The 14271-nt window shown below is 51.3% G+C and overlaps 1 protein-coding gene across 4 annotated transcripts in view; it reads right to left on the reverse strand.

Annotated features, from left to right (window-relative positions):
• The window catches only part of MYLK (myosin light chain kinase), a 173618-nt gene that overhangs the window by 56802 nt on the left and 102545 nt on the right, over window positions 1-14271 (reverse strand). For 3 of the 4 annotated variants that reach the window (XM_045507222.2, XM_045507221.2, XM_045507223.2), the window contains one exon: window positions 5871-5957. In XM_045507222.2, the coding sequence (XP_045363178.2) occupies window positions 5871-5957 (87 nt within the window). Of the gene's footprint in view, window positions 1-5870; window positions 5958-14198; window positions 14244-14271 lie in introns of those variants that run through there. The other variant, XM_045507224.2, reaches the window with a different exon arrangement.

Here is a 14271-nt window from a genome sequence, read left to right on the forward strand (position 1 = left end):
ATGGGCATGGGAGGCTGAATCCCACTGTCCACACTGGAGCAGGCTCAGGCTTGGGTGACTTGAAAACCCTTCAACACTACCCTGCTCGACTCCCCACCACACATGTCAGGCCCCTTCCAGCACATCTTTACAAACTTGTGGAAAAATATTGGTCATTTTCCCAGAATGAACATCTCTGGGCAAATTTCCTGTACACATGCCCTCACAGCAAAGGCTGTCACACAAGAAGATTCCAGAGGAACACTGCTTCTCTTGTTCCTGCAAACACCCATCCTGAAGTCCCCAGGACACAAAGCGTCAGGACGGTTGTGAAAGAGGCAGCCCAGCGTGGCTGTGACAGCAGTGCCAGGGTTGCTTGACTGGTATCCTCCAGGCTCTCCCTGGGGAGGACCCCTCTGCGGAAGACTGGAAGGAGTGGATGTGCAGCCCAGGGGTGGAAGCACAGGGCCACATGCATGGTGTGATGGAGGGTGACATGAGACACCACCACCCCTCAGAGACCAATACTTTGGTTGGGAGTAACTGGGAGCTGGTGCCAGCTTTCAAAGACATTCATGGAAACACCCAAGCTTCTCTTCCAGGGTCCCCCATGTTTCCCTGTCAAGCAAGTCTTGGTGCCAGATCTTAACCCCTCCAGCACTTCCTTCCAGCCCTTTGAATCCTATCAGGATGTAACATTCCCCCCAATCTGGAAAGAGTATTTAAAAGGAAGATTTGACCCTGGAGAAACCCTTCAGGATTAACTGGACACTGCTTTAGCTACCCAAAGATGCTTTCAAAGACCGACTTTTGGCTGCAGAGAGAGAGACGTACAGGAGATCAAGGCAAAGATATCTAAAAGCATCATCATCTGAGATAGTAGTGAGTGACCCACGTCAGAGGTAAAGCTCAGGCCAAGGCCAGGCATGGTATACAAAAGGGTGTTCCATCTACATCATCCCCAGGTCCCAGAAGCACAGGAACTCATAAATACATCTGAAAAACGAAATACTTATTATATCCCTACTTTAGACTAGGCACTGAAATTTCAGAGATGACAGGCCCTGGTTCCTGTCCTCTCGTTGTGAAAGTGCCCTACAGATGTTCCTCTCTCTCTTCTCTAAAAGATCATCAGCTTTGCAGACCGACAGGAGGAATCCCGGAGCCTGTTACGGCACTGGCAGCACCCCTCTGTATTCTCTAAGATTGCCTCTAACTGAACAAGTGGTCTTTCCTCCCCTGCTCTCTAGCTCAGGGTCTGCCTGGCTATGCCCTGTCCCCGGGCGCTGGGCCAGTACAGTGCCCAGAACCGGGCACAGTAAACAGGCATCTGGAGGTCCAAGGAGGAAGGTGTTGCTGCCTTCCCACCCTCACCCTCACACCCACCACAGGTGCAAGAGTCTTGGATGCTTCTCCCCCGGGCCCAAACACTTCTCTCCTGTTCCTTCTCCAGAGGTGGGAGACTCTGAGCTAGAGGAAGGCATAACATTTTCCAGGAGTGCTGACACTAAATTTCCAGCAAAGAGAGGGGAAAGCAGCCATAAAGGGTATCGGGACAATTGACAAAAATTGCATATGGGACTGTGGATTAAATGGCAGCATTGGTTCAATGTTAAATGTCCTGATTTTAATAACTGCATCGTGGTTATATTCTTAGGAGATACACATAAAATATTTAGAGGCCAAGAGCATGAAGTCTCTATTCATAAATTGTGAATATATACATATATGTACAGATACAAATATATCTATATGATGACTGGTGAATATACATGAATACAGTGTATATATAGTGTGTGTGTATATATATATATATATATATACACACACACTATATATAGAGATATGAGTATTTGATGAATGGTGAATATATGTATGAGTTTACACATAGAAAATGATAAAACAATGGCACAAAATGTAAATACTTGTTGATTCTAAGTAAAGGGTGTACAAGAGTTTCTTGTACTATTCTTGCACCTTTTCTGTAAATTTGAAATTATATCAAAGTTATAAAAAAAAATTCCCTTTGAGAGGTATGCAGGCAAGCACTCTGACAGGTCTCAAGGTCCAGGGACACATGCCGGCTGTCACCCTCTTTTCCCCCCAGCTCTTACGGCAGCCAGACCTCTGCCCCTTGGTGGGCACTGCCCAGACTGTGTGGACAGCACAAGGGATGGCCCTGAGACCGCGCGAGGCCCAGGCGGTGTGGGAGGAATGTAGATCAGGGTTGCCCTCACAGTTCCCCATCTTACTAGCTGTGAGACTCTGGGCAGGACAGCGTAGTTCTCTAAGACTCAGCTTTGCCCATCTGTAAAATGGGAACAACCACTTGTAGCTCAGGTGAGTGAGACATGCCTGAAGTGACATGGACTGAGCACCTAAGATGCTGCCGTCTATGTGGGTGCCCAAGAAACTCTTGTTTGTATGGCGAGCAGATGCTCCCCTAAGTGGCGGCCTAACAATATTCACGCAGCTCCTGTGCAGCTTCTCCCTCCTGTCTCCCCTCCCCTCAACCAAAGCACATTCCTCCTCTCCTTCATAACCTGGAACCTGGCCTAGAGTTTCCCTCATCCTGAAATCTTCCCAGACCACCCCCTACTCATGCCTGTACTTGCGAGCTGGTGTCTGGTAGGTCGACTTGTACTTTTATCAGTTTTCCCTCATCTGGCCCCTCAGGATGGGGCAAATTGACTTGGTGTTTCCCTCATGCTCCCCAGAGCTCAGCGGTGGCGGGGTCCCCAGGGCCCCTCAGGCCAGTGTGGATGAGCACTGTCCACTCTCACACCTGACAGCTCCCTCACAGGACCGAAATTCCGAGCTGGGGAGGGGAGGGCACACAGACAGTGATCTGGCTACCATCTGTTTGACAAGGAAACCACTCAGCCTTCCCTTGGTCACTGGAGGAAAGATGGATTTCCTGGTTAGATTAGGTACTTCCCAGCTCTTGACAAACATGAACACACATACACAGCCAGACCACTCAGCGACATGAGAATCTGGGCTTTCTCACGGAATCAGAGGTGTCTGGGACGGGGGACGGCAATGCTAAGAGAAAAAGGCACGTTGCAGAGGTGGACAGACTGTGTAATTCCATCTCTGTGGGGAAAAAAACCCAATGGATACATTTGCATGTGTATATGTGAATATTCAGAAAAAAGTAATTGTGACCAAATTTGAGGAGGTGAGTGGACTTAAGGGTAAGATGAAAGCGAGCTTTCACATTATCCTTGGTATATTTCTGTACTGTTTAAAAAGTTTAAACAAGGCATGCATGTTTAACTTATATATAATTCATAAATAATACATTAATCCCCCAAAGTGGGAAAAGAACTGGGGGTGCAGACCTAAAAGATAGCCCTTTCATTTCTTCTCTCTGGGAGGCCGCCTTCTCAGAGCCTGCTGGGAAGGAAGCCCCATGGTGTTGTGCAGGCACCCAGGGAACTCTGCAGGTTTCTGAAGCACACGAGCACACTGTGTAAGCAGGTGGAGGAGCAATGGCAGCCACCCTGCTAATGCTCGCAGCATCTGGGGTGGGGAGGGTGACAGGTTGTGGTGATGGGCGGGTAGGAAGTGGGCTGGCAGAGGGATTCAACATGGTCATCACTGTACATGGAAACACACACTTCCATTCTTTTGGGAGTAAGGTATCTGTAACTCCAACTTGAAGGCTTTGTACACAGACTGAAATTCCCCTTCCACAGACAAGCAGTGTCCTTTGGAGTTAAGGCAGTTACGAATGTATTTGCTACAGAGATGAAGCATTTTCAGCCGGCCCCTCCCCTCCCCCTAAGCAGCTCCAACCGAGCCCCAATCCCTGCTCCCTCTGGAGGGGAAAGAACTCTGGCATCCAGCCTCCACCACAGAGCATTTGCTCCCTCCCTAAAGGCAGGTGATGGAGATACTCTGAAGACTGGGCCTGAGGGACCCTGAGGCGGTTCCACATTTAACGGAGGCTGTAGAGGAGCCCCCTTCTGCTTCTCAAGACCAACGGTGCAAGGGCACCAGGCTTCCCCTGGGACAGCTGGCTACCAGCCTGCCTGACAGCACCCTGGACTGGCCCAGGAACTTAAACAAGTACTGAGGCCTGGATCCCAGCACCAGAGCTTCTGATCTAATTAGTCTAGGGTGTGGCCGGGCAGCAGTGTTTGTAAAAGCCCCCCAGGTGAACCTAATATACAGCCAGGGTTGAGAGGCCCTGCCCCAGAACTGCAGGATAACAAGTTGACCGGGGTTTTCCACAGCCCTCTCTTCTCCAGGGCACTGAGCCCAAGTCCCGGGTCTGCTCACTGTCTCTAGCTTGTTTTCCTCTTTTACTGCTCTCCTCTGACTCCATCTCACTTCCCTTGGGATCTCACTGGAATGGACGTGCCACAGCTGAGGACAGGAGGCTGCTAGCCTCCCAGCTCAAACTCCACACGCTCCTGCTTCTGCCCCCATGAGAGGCGAACAACCACATTGGACCCTAGTTCACCATCACTTGGTGCTCTTCTAAGATCCCACGTCTCTTCCGCTGACGTTTCCCCAGAACTAACAGCACAGGCACAAGAAATCCTTTTGGAAGGCAAAATCATTAACCCAATTCTCACTAGATTTTTCTTAGAATTGTTTATGCATTTCCAAGAGCTTACTAAACGTCACCCTTGATAATCTGAGGCTCCCCAGTGGTTATCCATAAAAAATTATCATTCCCATTTGGCTGCCCTGGCATCCTGAAGGCTGAGCATCCCCCTGACAGCCTGGCTGGTATGTGTGCAAGGAACCCAAGCTCCTCATTGGGAAGATAAGTATGTTGCTTTGATAAGAAGAGATGGGAATAAAACTAAGCTATAGAACACCGCCTTGTAATGGAAGAAGAGAGGCAGCCTTTGAATTAACCTAGCTCACTTTCCTTTATCAGTATGGGTAGTCTTCTGATTTTATAAGATATTGAAATATTTTTGTGGGCCCATAAAAGCATTGAGAACCCTAGGCCCTGGCCTGAAAGATAAGGGGGCCCTAGGGGAAGCGGAGATCCCAAAAGAGGGAAACAACTGTACAGAGTCACAGTGGAAGCCCCTTCCCCACTTGGCTATTAAGACCACAGCTATAAGTTGGTTCCAATAGATGCTGGTAAAGCTCTTCTGTGAACAGGCATGGCACCATCATCCTGAAAGGTGCATGTGTGAGTTGGCCCAGTAAGAGGCCCAGGGAACTCACAAAGAAGGAAGGGGGCTGAGACACAGACACGTCACCGTGACACTGGGGAGGAGACAGTCAATGGCAGAAAGGGGTACTGGGGGGGTGCTCACTGGAGGGAAGAGCTCCACTCAGCTGCAGCAAGGACAAACTTGGGGATGAGATGCCTTTTCTGTGGGAGTCTGTCCCACGAGAGAGGTGCCAGAGTAAAGGCACAAAGGGAGGAACACAGGGATGTCCGGTGCACGAGGAGGAGCTCAGTTTGGCTTGAGGATAGGATGGGGGTAAAGGAGCTGGGGGCAGCACGTGGAAAGAGCCACTGAGGCTGGACGTCTGGATGTGCGGGGTGAGCCCAGGCAGCACCGTGTGGGAAGGTCACTTGGACGGGACTGGTGGGCTTTGGAGACCACTGGGCACTCCAACCAGAGCCACGATGTAGGAAGGTCCACCAGGCAGGAAAGACTCACTTGGGGGAGATTCGGGAGCTTTCCCAGGGGCCTGAGTGAGACTGAGAGAGGACGGGGAGGTGTAACACCACTCAGGCTGCAGGGAGATGGGAAGGGTGAGAAAAGGCCACCAGCTTGGTCACCAGGAGCTCATCGGGCACCAGGGTGAGGGCAGGGGCCAGGCTCCGGGGAGCACGGGCAAGGAAGTGGGAGCCTCCGATGCTGGCCCTCAGCCCGGGGTCTGCCTGGAAGAGCTGAACAAGTACTTACTCTCTGTTCCCAGCACGGGAGGAAGCGAGCTCTTTGGCCTCCGGGCTTTCATCTCCGGGGCCTTGGCATTCTCACTGGCGGGGGCATCTGGAACAGAATGAGCAACAGTGTGAGTCAGCAGCTGCCCAGGGAAAGGAGCAGAGGAGGCACCACAGTAGAAAGCCCACCTCAACCGCAGGGATAGTCCCCTCTTCCCGCTCCACTCTGAGGGCCCTCAGCACCCCCGGGCAGATGGTGCCTGCAGCCAGCACCTTCCTCACAAGAGCACCAAAGAAGGAGGGTCCGTCCGCGAGGCTTTATAAATCAGGTGGAGAGCAGTTGTGCTGAAGACGGGTGGACAGGCTATGCTGGGAGGGCGCTAGTTAATGCTTTCTCCTCGGCAGCAGGCCCAGGCCGCCAGAATCACATCATTGGCCAGACTTGGGGACAGCAGGCACCCCTCTGCTCACCTCTCCCCTTCTTTTCCTTTCATTGAGTCTTAACTCACTCAGGCTAAACACTCTGGATTTCCGAAAGCATACTGCTCTGTGTAGAGAGGCTTCTTGGACAGGGAGTGGGGACAGGGTTGTTGCTCTTGGTCTGGTGGGGGGCTTGCAGCCTCTGATTTCTCAGACTCCCTTGTACAGATGGGCACTGACGGTCAGCCCTCCAGGCCGGCATGCCTCACCCACTCTGGACTAAGCCTTGGACCCGGCGTGGGGGCTTCTGCACCGTCCCCACCCAGAGCAGGTCCAGTGAAGCCCCACAGATGCAGCCTCCGGGCAGAGCTGAAATCCTGCGGGGATGAGCGCACGGCTCCTCAGGCCTGCCCTCTCCTCTCCCTCTTCTTTCACATTCACACCAAGTGTGGACGGTGCCGGGGCAGTGGGGTAACATCGTGCTGGGCTCAACTGGGCAGAAAAGGCCCTCACTGGGCCCCAAGGAGACTGGACTCTAGGAAGCTGCAGGGAAATCACCCAGGGAGCAGGATAAGAAGGGGCTGGCTGCACCGCTATCACTACACTCCAGCATCTTCCCCACAAGAAGCTCTCTTCAGGGAGCGTGCTTGGGGGGAGCCTCCCCCTCAGAGCCACTTCCTGTGTATCCTTTTCCTGCTCCTGAAGAGGAAGCACAGGGGGAGAAGGAGGGGTGGGACTTTCCAGCTGAGGCTTGGCCACATTCTTGTGGCCTGGCTGGGGAGGAAGGGCCATCTCCCTGTCCCCGCCTCCAAGGTGGGGAAAGTCCGGCTGCTAGCAGCAGCGCTGTCTCCTAGACAGGGCTCCTGGGGCTTTAGGGGCTGGGCACATACACTCCCCGGCAAGCAGACTCCTGGTGCTTCCATCTGGATGCATTGTTCTTTCTATATGGCATTTGGGTCCCTTTCCTGTTCCAGAATGTGGGTCTGTCCATATAAATTCCTTCACACCAGTCGGCTTCCTTCCCAACCCAAAGCCTGCCCACTCTCCATTAGCTGGGTAATCCGGGAACAGAGGCTCGAGGCAGGCACTGTCCAGGCTCCTGGCAGCTCCGAGGCTCACAGGACTGCAGGACTGCAGGACTGCAGGAACAATTCCCTACTGCAGTCGGCCAAGAGCTGTCCTCATGTAATTACAGGAATGATTAAGTGTCATCCTTAAGTAGAACCTCCTAGCATTATATGACAGGGGATGGGGCTGAGAGAACAAAGCTGGAAAGGATCCCTTTAAGCAGCACTTGATAACCCGGCCCTCCTACCCTGCCACCTTCCATAAAAGAGCCCCAGGTGATGAGTCGGGGTCCTGCCATCCGTAGCTGACATGGCCCGTGTCCTGTCTCCTGAGTGGGCCACCCACACCCCAGGTTCCATGTGGACATGGATGGAGGAGCAGGACATCCCATGGGGAAGGGGATGATTTCATTTTCTGTGTGTGTGTGTGTGTGTGTGTACAAGGGCATGTAGAGGTGGGGTGGGGGACAGGAGGGCCTCAGGGACTATTCCTAGAGTCAGGAAAACCTGTCCTTGCTTCCCTTGATATTTGTGGATCAGGAAGCCATAAACCAGGCCTTTCCTTCCTCTTTTCCTTTAAGACCAGTCCTTCTGACAGCACCGATGACAATTTAAAGAAAGGCGCACCCAGAAATTTGTTTGTTTTCCCCCTTTTCAGGAACAGGAGGAGTGGGCAGAGTATGTTTGGACAGTTCCCTGTTCCTTGGCTTCAGCACTCTTTTTGCTGTCTTTTTCCAGGTCGGTGTTGGGGCATCAGAGGAGGGAGATAAAGAAGGATTGAGATTGTTTTTTTTTTTAACTGATGGGTAAACGGAGGCATGAGCAAGCAAAGGATGGGATGCTGAGAGGCCCAGTTTCTTTCAGGGTTCCTGAAAGAAGGGAGACAGGGACTGAGATTCCTGCTCTCCTTGGTAGGGGGTGTTGGGCTCTTCCTCCACTCGTGTTAGAGCAGGGACAGAGAGAGGAGGGCTCTGGTTTAGGCTTTGTCATCAACAGTCCTGGGATCCTGGGCAAATCACTTCAGCTGCCCCGGGTCTCTAGATCCACATCTATACTGAGGGAATGACACTCATCTTCTCCACCTCACAGTCTTACAAGGCTCAAGGGAGAGAATGCAGGGCAGAAAACCCATCATTTACCTATTCATTCATTTCTCCTGTTCGCCACATTTCCTTGCCTCCTTCCCAAATCTGCTTTAAAATCCTCCACCTTCAGAAAGCCCTCCCTGCCCTGCCCCTACTGCATGTTTCCTGCCTCTGCGTCCCTCCACAGCTCTTGAGTGCTAGCTTTACACTGACAAGTAAGTACACCACTGTCATGTGCTTTAAGCGTTGTTTGTAGACGTTCTCTGCACCTTATCTTTCCATCTGGCGGTGAGGAAAGGGGCTCAAGCTTCCCTGTCAAACCAGGCACACACCCAGAATTGGAAACCCACAGGGGTGGGACCGAGCCCCCTCTTCCCTCTGCAGCGCCCCCGCCCCCTGGGGGCTGTGCTGCGCCACGAGCCACCAGACATCCGTGAGAACTGCAGGAAGAAGTGGGCTGGGACACAACCATGTGCTTAATCAGAAACAGCTCTGTGCTCACACGGCTGTCCAGGGGATAAAAATAATAGTAATAAAAGTTTAAGAGCAGTCTGTATTTTCTGTCTATTTTAATCAGTTTTTGTGATGAAATTGAACTCCATTTCTAGATCTGGGCCCCAGGGCTGGAGTCCTTTGCTGGCTTTCTTGTGCCCCCAGAGAAGCATGGGGGAGGAAGGTGGCGGTGTGTGGAGGTGGGGGGCCTCCACATAGAGAGGAAAACGTGTCCTTTTATGGACAACACCTCACCCCTTCCACTCCTCGGCTCACTCTGGGCTCAGCCCTCCAAGGCAGCATTTCTTCTCTCTCCCCCGAGAGAGGTAACCCTAGGCAGGGGGAATAAGGTCTTGGGAGGCTTCTGGGAGGGGTCTGAGCTTCCAGGAGCCCCATGCATAGGCAGGGCAGAGGGGCTGGCCTCTCTCTCTGCCTGGGAACAAGCAGCAGGCTAGCATAATCAGGAGGGAGGGAGCTCTGGTTAGGATAAGTGCCTTTCTGGCTTTCCAGTTGGGTGACTGTGAGTCCTTGGGCTAGTTCCTGACCTTCTTCACCAGGAAAATGGGAATAATAATACATCAACAGAGGAGTGAATGAGATGTGGGGTAAGAGCTGGTATTTACTGGGTCCTCAGTCCGTGCCTGGCACGATGCTAAGTTTCATACACTTGTTTCAGGTTGAACCACCACTTGCCAATATTCAAGTGTTTCTGACCTACTGAAGGGGCAATTTTATTTAGTTCAGCCTAATACACATCAGCTGGCTGTGATAATATAAAGAATAATCACGAAAGTGGGAGCAGACAGAAGCCAAGAAAAGAAGAGTGGGTCAAAGTCAGCTTAGCCATAATCAGAGAGGCTCCCTGGCCACGACAGCAGTGACCACAGTGGTTGGAGCCAACACTTGAGTTTAAATTCCCACCCAGCTAGGTATTAGCTGTGTGGCCCTCAGTACATCACTTGGTCTCTGTACACCTCAAATGAGGCTTTAAATTTCATTGTCATGGTTACAAGTTATCTCCGAGTTACCAAATCCAACAGCCAATGCTCAGGCTCATTTATTCCACTTGGCAGAAGCATTTGAAGCGCTGATCTCCATCATTCCTTTCTTATTGATATGATCACTATCTAGCCTCTGGGACTCCTCTCTCTCCTGGATTTCTTCCTGTCTCACTGTGGCCATTCCTTCTCAGGCTCCTTCGCAGACCTCCGTCTTGCTTTACTTCTGTGTTGGAGTCTCTCTTTCCCTACTCCATCCACATCCACCCCTAGGGACATTTAACCCCAGGGCATTCAGTGGCCTCATGTGGATGGCTCCTCATATCCTGCCTCCAACCCTGACCTCCCTCCTCCACTCCAGATTCATCTAAATGCCTTTCTATGTGACATGCCCACTTGGATGTCTAATGGATATCCTTAAACTTCACTTCACGAAACTCTTGACTGTTCCCCCACCCCCTGATCTCAGTAGGTAGTACCACCATTGACTTGCGCTCCCCCATGAAAACCAAGGATCACCTTTGACATCGCTGTCTCTCTCTCTCTGTTTGCAATGCATCAGAAAATTCTATCTGCTTTACTGTCAAAATATGGTAAATCTGATCATTTCCCACCTCTTCCGTGGAGTGTAAGCTGCCATCATCTCCTGCCTGGGCCACCCCAGCAAACTCCCATCTGCTCTCCCTGCCTTCCCTCTTACCCCTCCTGGGTCTGGCCCCTACCTAAGTGGTCCTTTACAGCATCCAGTGTTGTTCCATCACACTTAGAATAAAATCCAGTGTCCTGGTCATGGTCTGCAAGGCCCTGCAGATCTGGACGCTGGTCCTCCTCAGCCTCATTTCCTCCCATTCTGCTCCCAACCCAGGGCTCGGCCACCCTGGTCTCCTTGCTCCTCCTTCTGGGAGTGCTCTGGCCCAAGCTTCGCTCAGGGCTTTGCTCCGGTTCCTTACCTCTTCCTTCCTCCTGCTGAGATTCCTTCCCATAAGTCTTCAGGCCCCTATTCAAATGCCTCTTCCTCAGAAAGGCCACACCCTCTCCCACAACAGCATCCCTCCCCCAACACCCTGCTTCGCTCTCTTCAAAGCACGTGTTTTTGCCTGAGATCACATGACATATCTGTTCATCCATATTTTTGTCTCTCCCTCACTCAAATGTAAAGTCCTTGAGAATAGGAATCTCTGTTTTGTTCACTGCTTTTAACTCCAGCCCCAGGAGCACTGCCTGGCAGAGTGGGCACTGACATACCAGTTGGATGAGTGACAGTGCAGGTGCCCAGTGGAACGCCACCCTCTACCACACACATGTACCACCCTCCATGGTTATGAAGCCCCAGGCCTCACTGGTAGCTGAGGCCTCATGCCCTCAGTTGGGTGTCTGGGAAGGGCCACCTGCGTTGCCCTGTCCTGGCACTGGGGCCTACAAAAGGCTTTGCCTCCTCATTTCTCACCTGGGTCTGAATGAGAGGGAATGGGCTACTCAGGCCAGAGGTGCAGAAGGACTTCCCAGCAGGAAGGGCTGTCCCTAAGGGAGACCCAGATCTCTTGGATAGCGGACACTGTCATGTTTTCCACTAGACAGGGAGGCCCTGCAGGTCGTGGAAAGGTGCAGACACTGGAACAAGGCACACCTGGGTTCAAGTCCTGCCAGGGTAACTCAGGCTGTGACTCCCTGCTCAGGGTGACTTGAAGGGCCTGGGCTTCGGGATCAGAGACACAGGATCTCCTGCGTAATGTCTTTGTGACCAGGGAAGGGCTGCTGACCCTCGCTGAGCCTCGGTTTTCCCACTGAGAAAGATACCCTGCTCATCTGTTGCATAAACTAAAAATGCACAAAAGTCTCTGGCCATGGCAGGCCTTGAAGGTCAGTGTTTTCTCCTACTGGGTGAGTTTTCTGGCAAGTTCTTACCCACTCCAGGCTTCAACTGCCTTCTGTGGTACAAGCTGACATGCCTGCTACGGCGCTTGGAAAGGACAGCAGTAGGACCATAATTAAGAACATGCACAGGAGCACCTCTTCTTTACAGAAACAACCCAAACAGCATGACTGAAAGAGCCAGAGGTGCTGCATTGTGAAAGCTACCTCCCTCTGTCTTTCCTATAAGAGGGAAGTAGTGTGGCTAATAGCGAACAGCCGATGAGCCAGTCATTTTTATGAGGTCTTGAAATACATCATTATATTGGCCACAGAAGTATAGTCTTAATGGTGTTTGGCACAGGCTGGGTGAGTGACAGCAAGTGACGATGCAGGGCCAGCCTGACATCAGCATCAGCTGTGGTCCTCACCCTGAGTGCGGAGGGACCTTGCAGCCCCTTGGGAGGGATGTAGGATCGTTCTATCCAGAGGTCCAGGGGGCAGCTTATAGGTGGAAAGACGGATGGCCCCACACAATGATGGGACTTGAAAATTCAGTCAGGGTTGCTTCTTAGGGCGAGCGGTTCTTTATTGTATTTTAATTCATGACTTCTTTAAAGAATTTGATTAAAAACTATAAACTCTCTCTTCAGAAAAATGCTCTAATCCACAAACACACAAAATATTGCCTTAACATCAAAGGGTGCATGGATCTATTGGATCTCCAAGCCAGGTACTACTGCCCCAGGGACCCTCTCTGAGAGGACTGGGGACGGACCAGGACCTAAAGCCTACTCAGCTGAGAGGAGCACAGGGAAAGATGCTCAGGAGCCTGCAGTCCTTTACTCCTTGCCCAGAGGTGGCTTTTGATGGAAAGATAACGCTAAATGTGGCAAGAAGGCCACTCACATGCAGGGTGTGGACAGATCTTGTATAGCAACAGGGAAGAGAGTGGGTGTGGAAGGGGCTGCCCTTTATCTCTTTGAAAAACAGGAGTCAGTCCTGTTATCTCAGCTGGTCTTCCTCTGATTCCTTTCCTAGCTCTCCTCCTAAGACCCAACTTCCAAACTGCAGCCTGAGGCCAAACCCTACAGAGGCCCCTCTGAAGGAATCAGAGACAAAAAAGAATCCCCCTCCCCACAGAGTATTCTGTACTGGGGGAAAGGAAATTTTATTTTGAAAACAAAGTTAGGTTTTAAAAATAAACTGTTTGCTCTTTCTGGAAAAGGTGCTGACACTTTGCAGATAAGGAGAATGAATTGTCCTCCTGCCTTCAGCTAGCCATGTAAATAGGACCCAAAGATGCCAGGGATTCCAAAAGCAGATGACCTCATTAGCAGGCAGGGCTTCCTCATAGATCGGTTGGAACCAGCACTGGTCCCAAGTATGGGGTTAAGTTCCCAGAAACACTATTTTTTAAATGGCAGCATCTGTCTAGAGAAAAGCAGGGCTCTGACCTGAGTGGTGACAGGAGGAATCACTAACAGCAGCTCCTTCCCGGAGCCTCAGAACAAGCGCTCCAAGCCTCTGCTGAGCTGACTACACACTCTGATCCATCAGATCTGCTCCCTTAGACTCAGAGAGCCCCTGTGACAGACGCACTCCCCGAACTCCGAGGAGATACACACAGTATTCTGCAATGTCAGCTTTACTGTTGGCTACTGTCAATTAGTTTGTATTGCCATTGTGTGTGTGTGTGTGTGTGTGTTTGAGACTTTTGAAGACTGTCTTTTCTTTTCTCCCATTCATTATGTATCACAGATCTCAGCTTTTATGATCAGGAAATCATATTACAAAATCCAGAGTAGGGACAATGATTCCATGTCCTGTGGAATGGCAGTGAGACAGGCTAGGGTTTTAGAACCAAGTAGTTATATTCAGGAGTCAGAGGAACCACAAAGCTAGTCTTCAAGATGCCTTTTTTGGACACTAGCTTTTAACGTGTCACCAATAGTTACGAACCAGGCATTTCAAGGGCAAGAGATTGTTTTCCCCAAACTACCTTTTTATACAGTTCCAGGAAAGTAACAAAATAAAAATCCAGAAAGGGCACTGGATTGCAAGTCTTAAAATGTAGTCTGGTCCTGCTTGGCCCTAAGTAGAGCAGGGAACCTTACGAGGGCTGCTTTCCCTCCCTGAATGGCCTGGGTTTCCCACCCTAAACCATCACAAGGTTTGTTCCACCCCAAAGTCTCTAGTTCTCACTCCATCCTGAGGAGAGAAAGGAGAGTCACAAATACACTGCCTGCATTTCTTTAGGACAAATCCCCACGCTTCACAGCGTGGACTTGCCCCTCCTCACACGGAACTCCACTCAGACCTGGCAGACCTCTGTCCCCACATGTCTCTCCCTCTTCCTCTGCTGTATTATGATTACTTATTTCTTCTTGCAGAGGCAGGCCTGTCCCCTCTCCCCGAAAACTCAGCCCCAACTCACCTTCCAGAGGAAGTGTCCCCACAGGGACCCCACTCTCCGTCCTCCTCCTCAAGGGTCTGTCCTGCCAGCACTG

The sequence above is a fragment of the Camelus bactrianus genome, chromosome 1 (genome assembly GCF_048773025.1).
Source record: "Camelus bactrianus isolate YW-2024 breed Bactrian camel chromosome 1, ASM4877302v1, whole genome shotgun sequence".
NCBI classification, from domain to species: Eukaryota; Metazoa; Chordata; class Mammalia; order Artiodactyla; family Camelidae; genus Camelus; species Camelus bactrianus.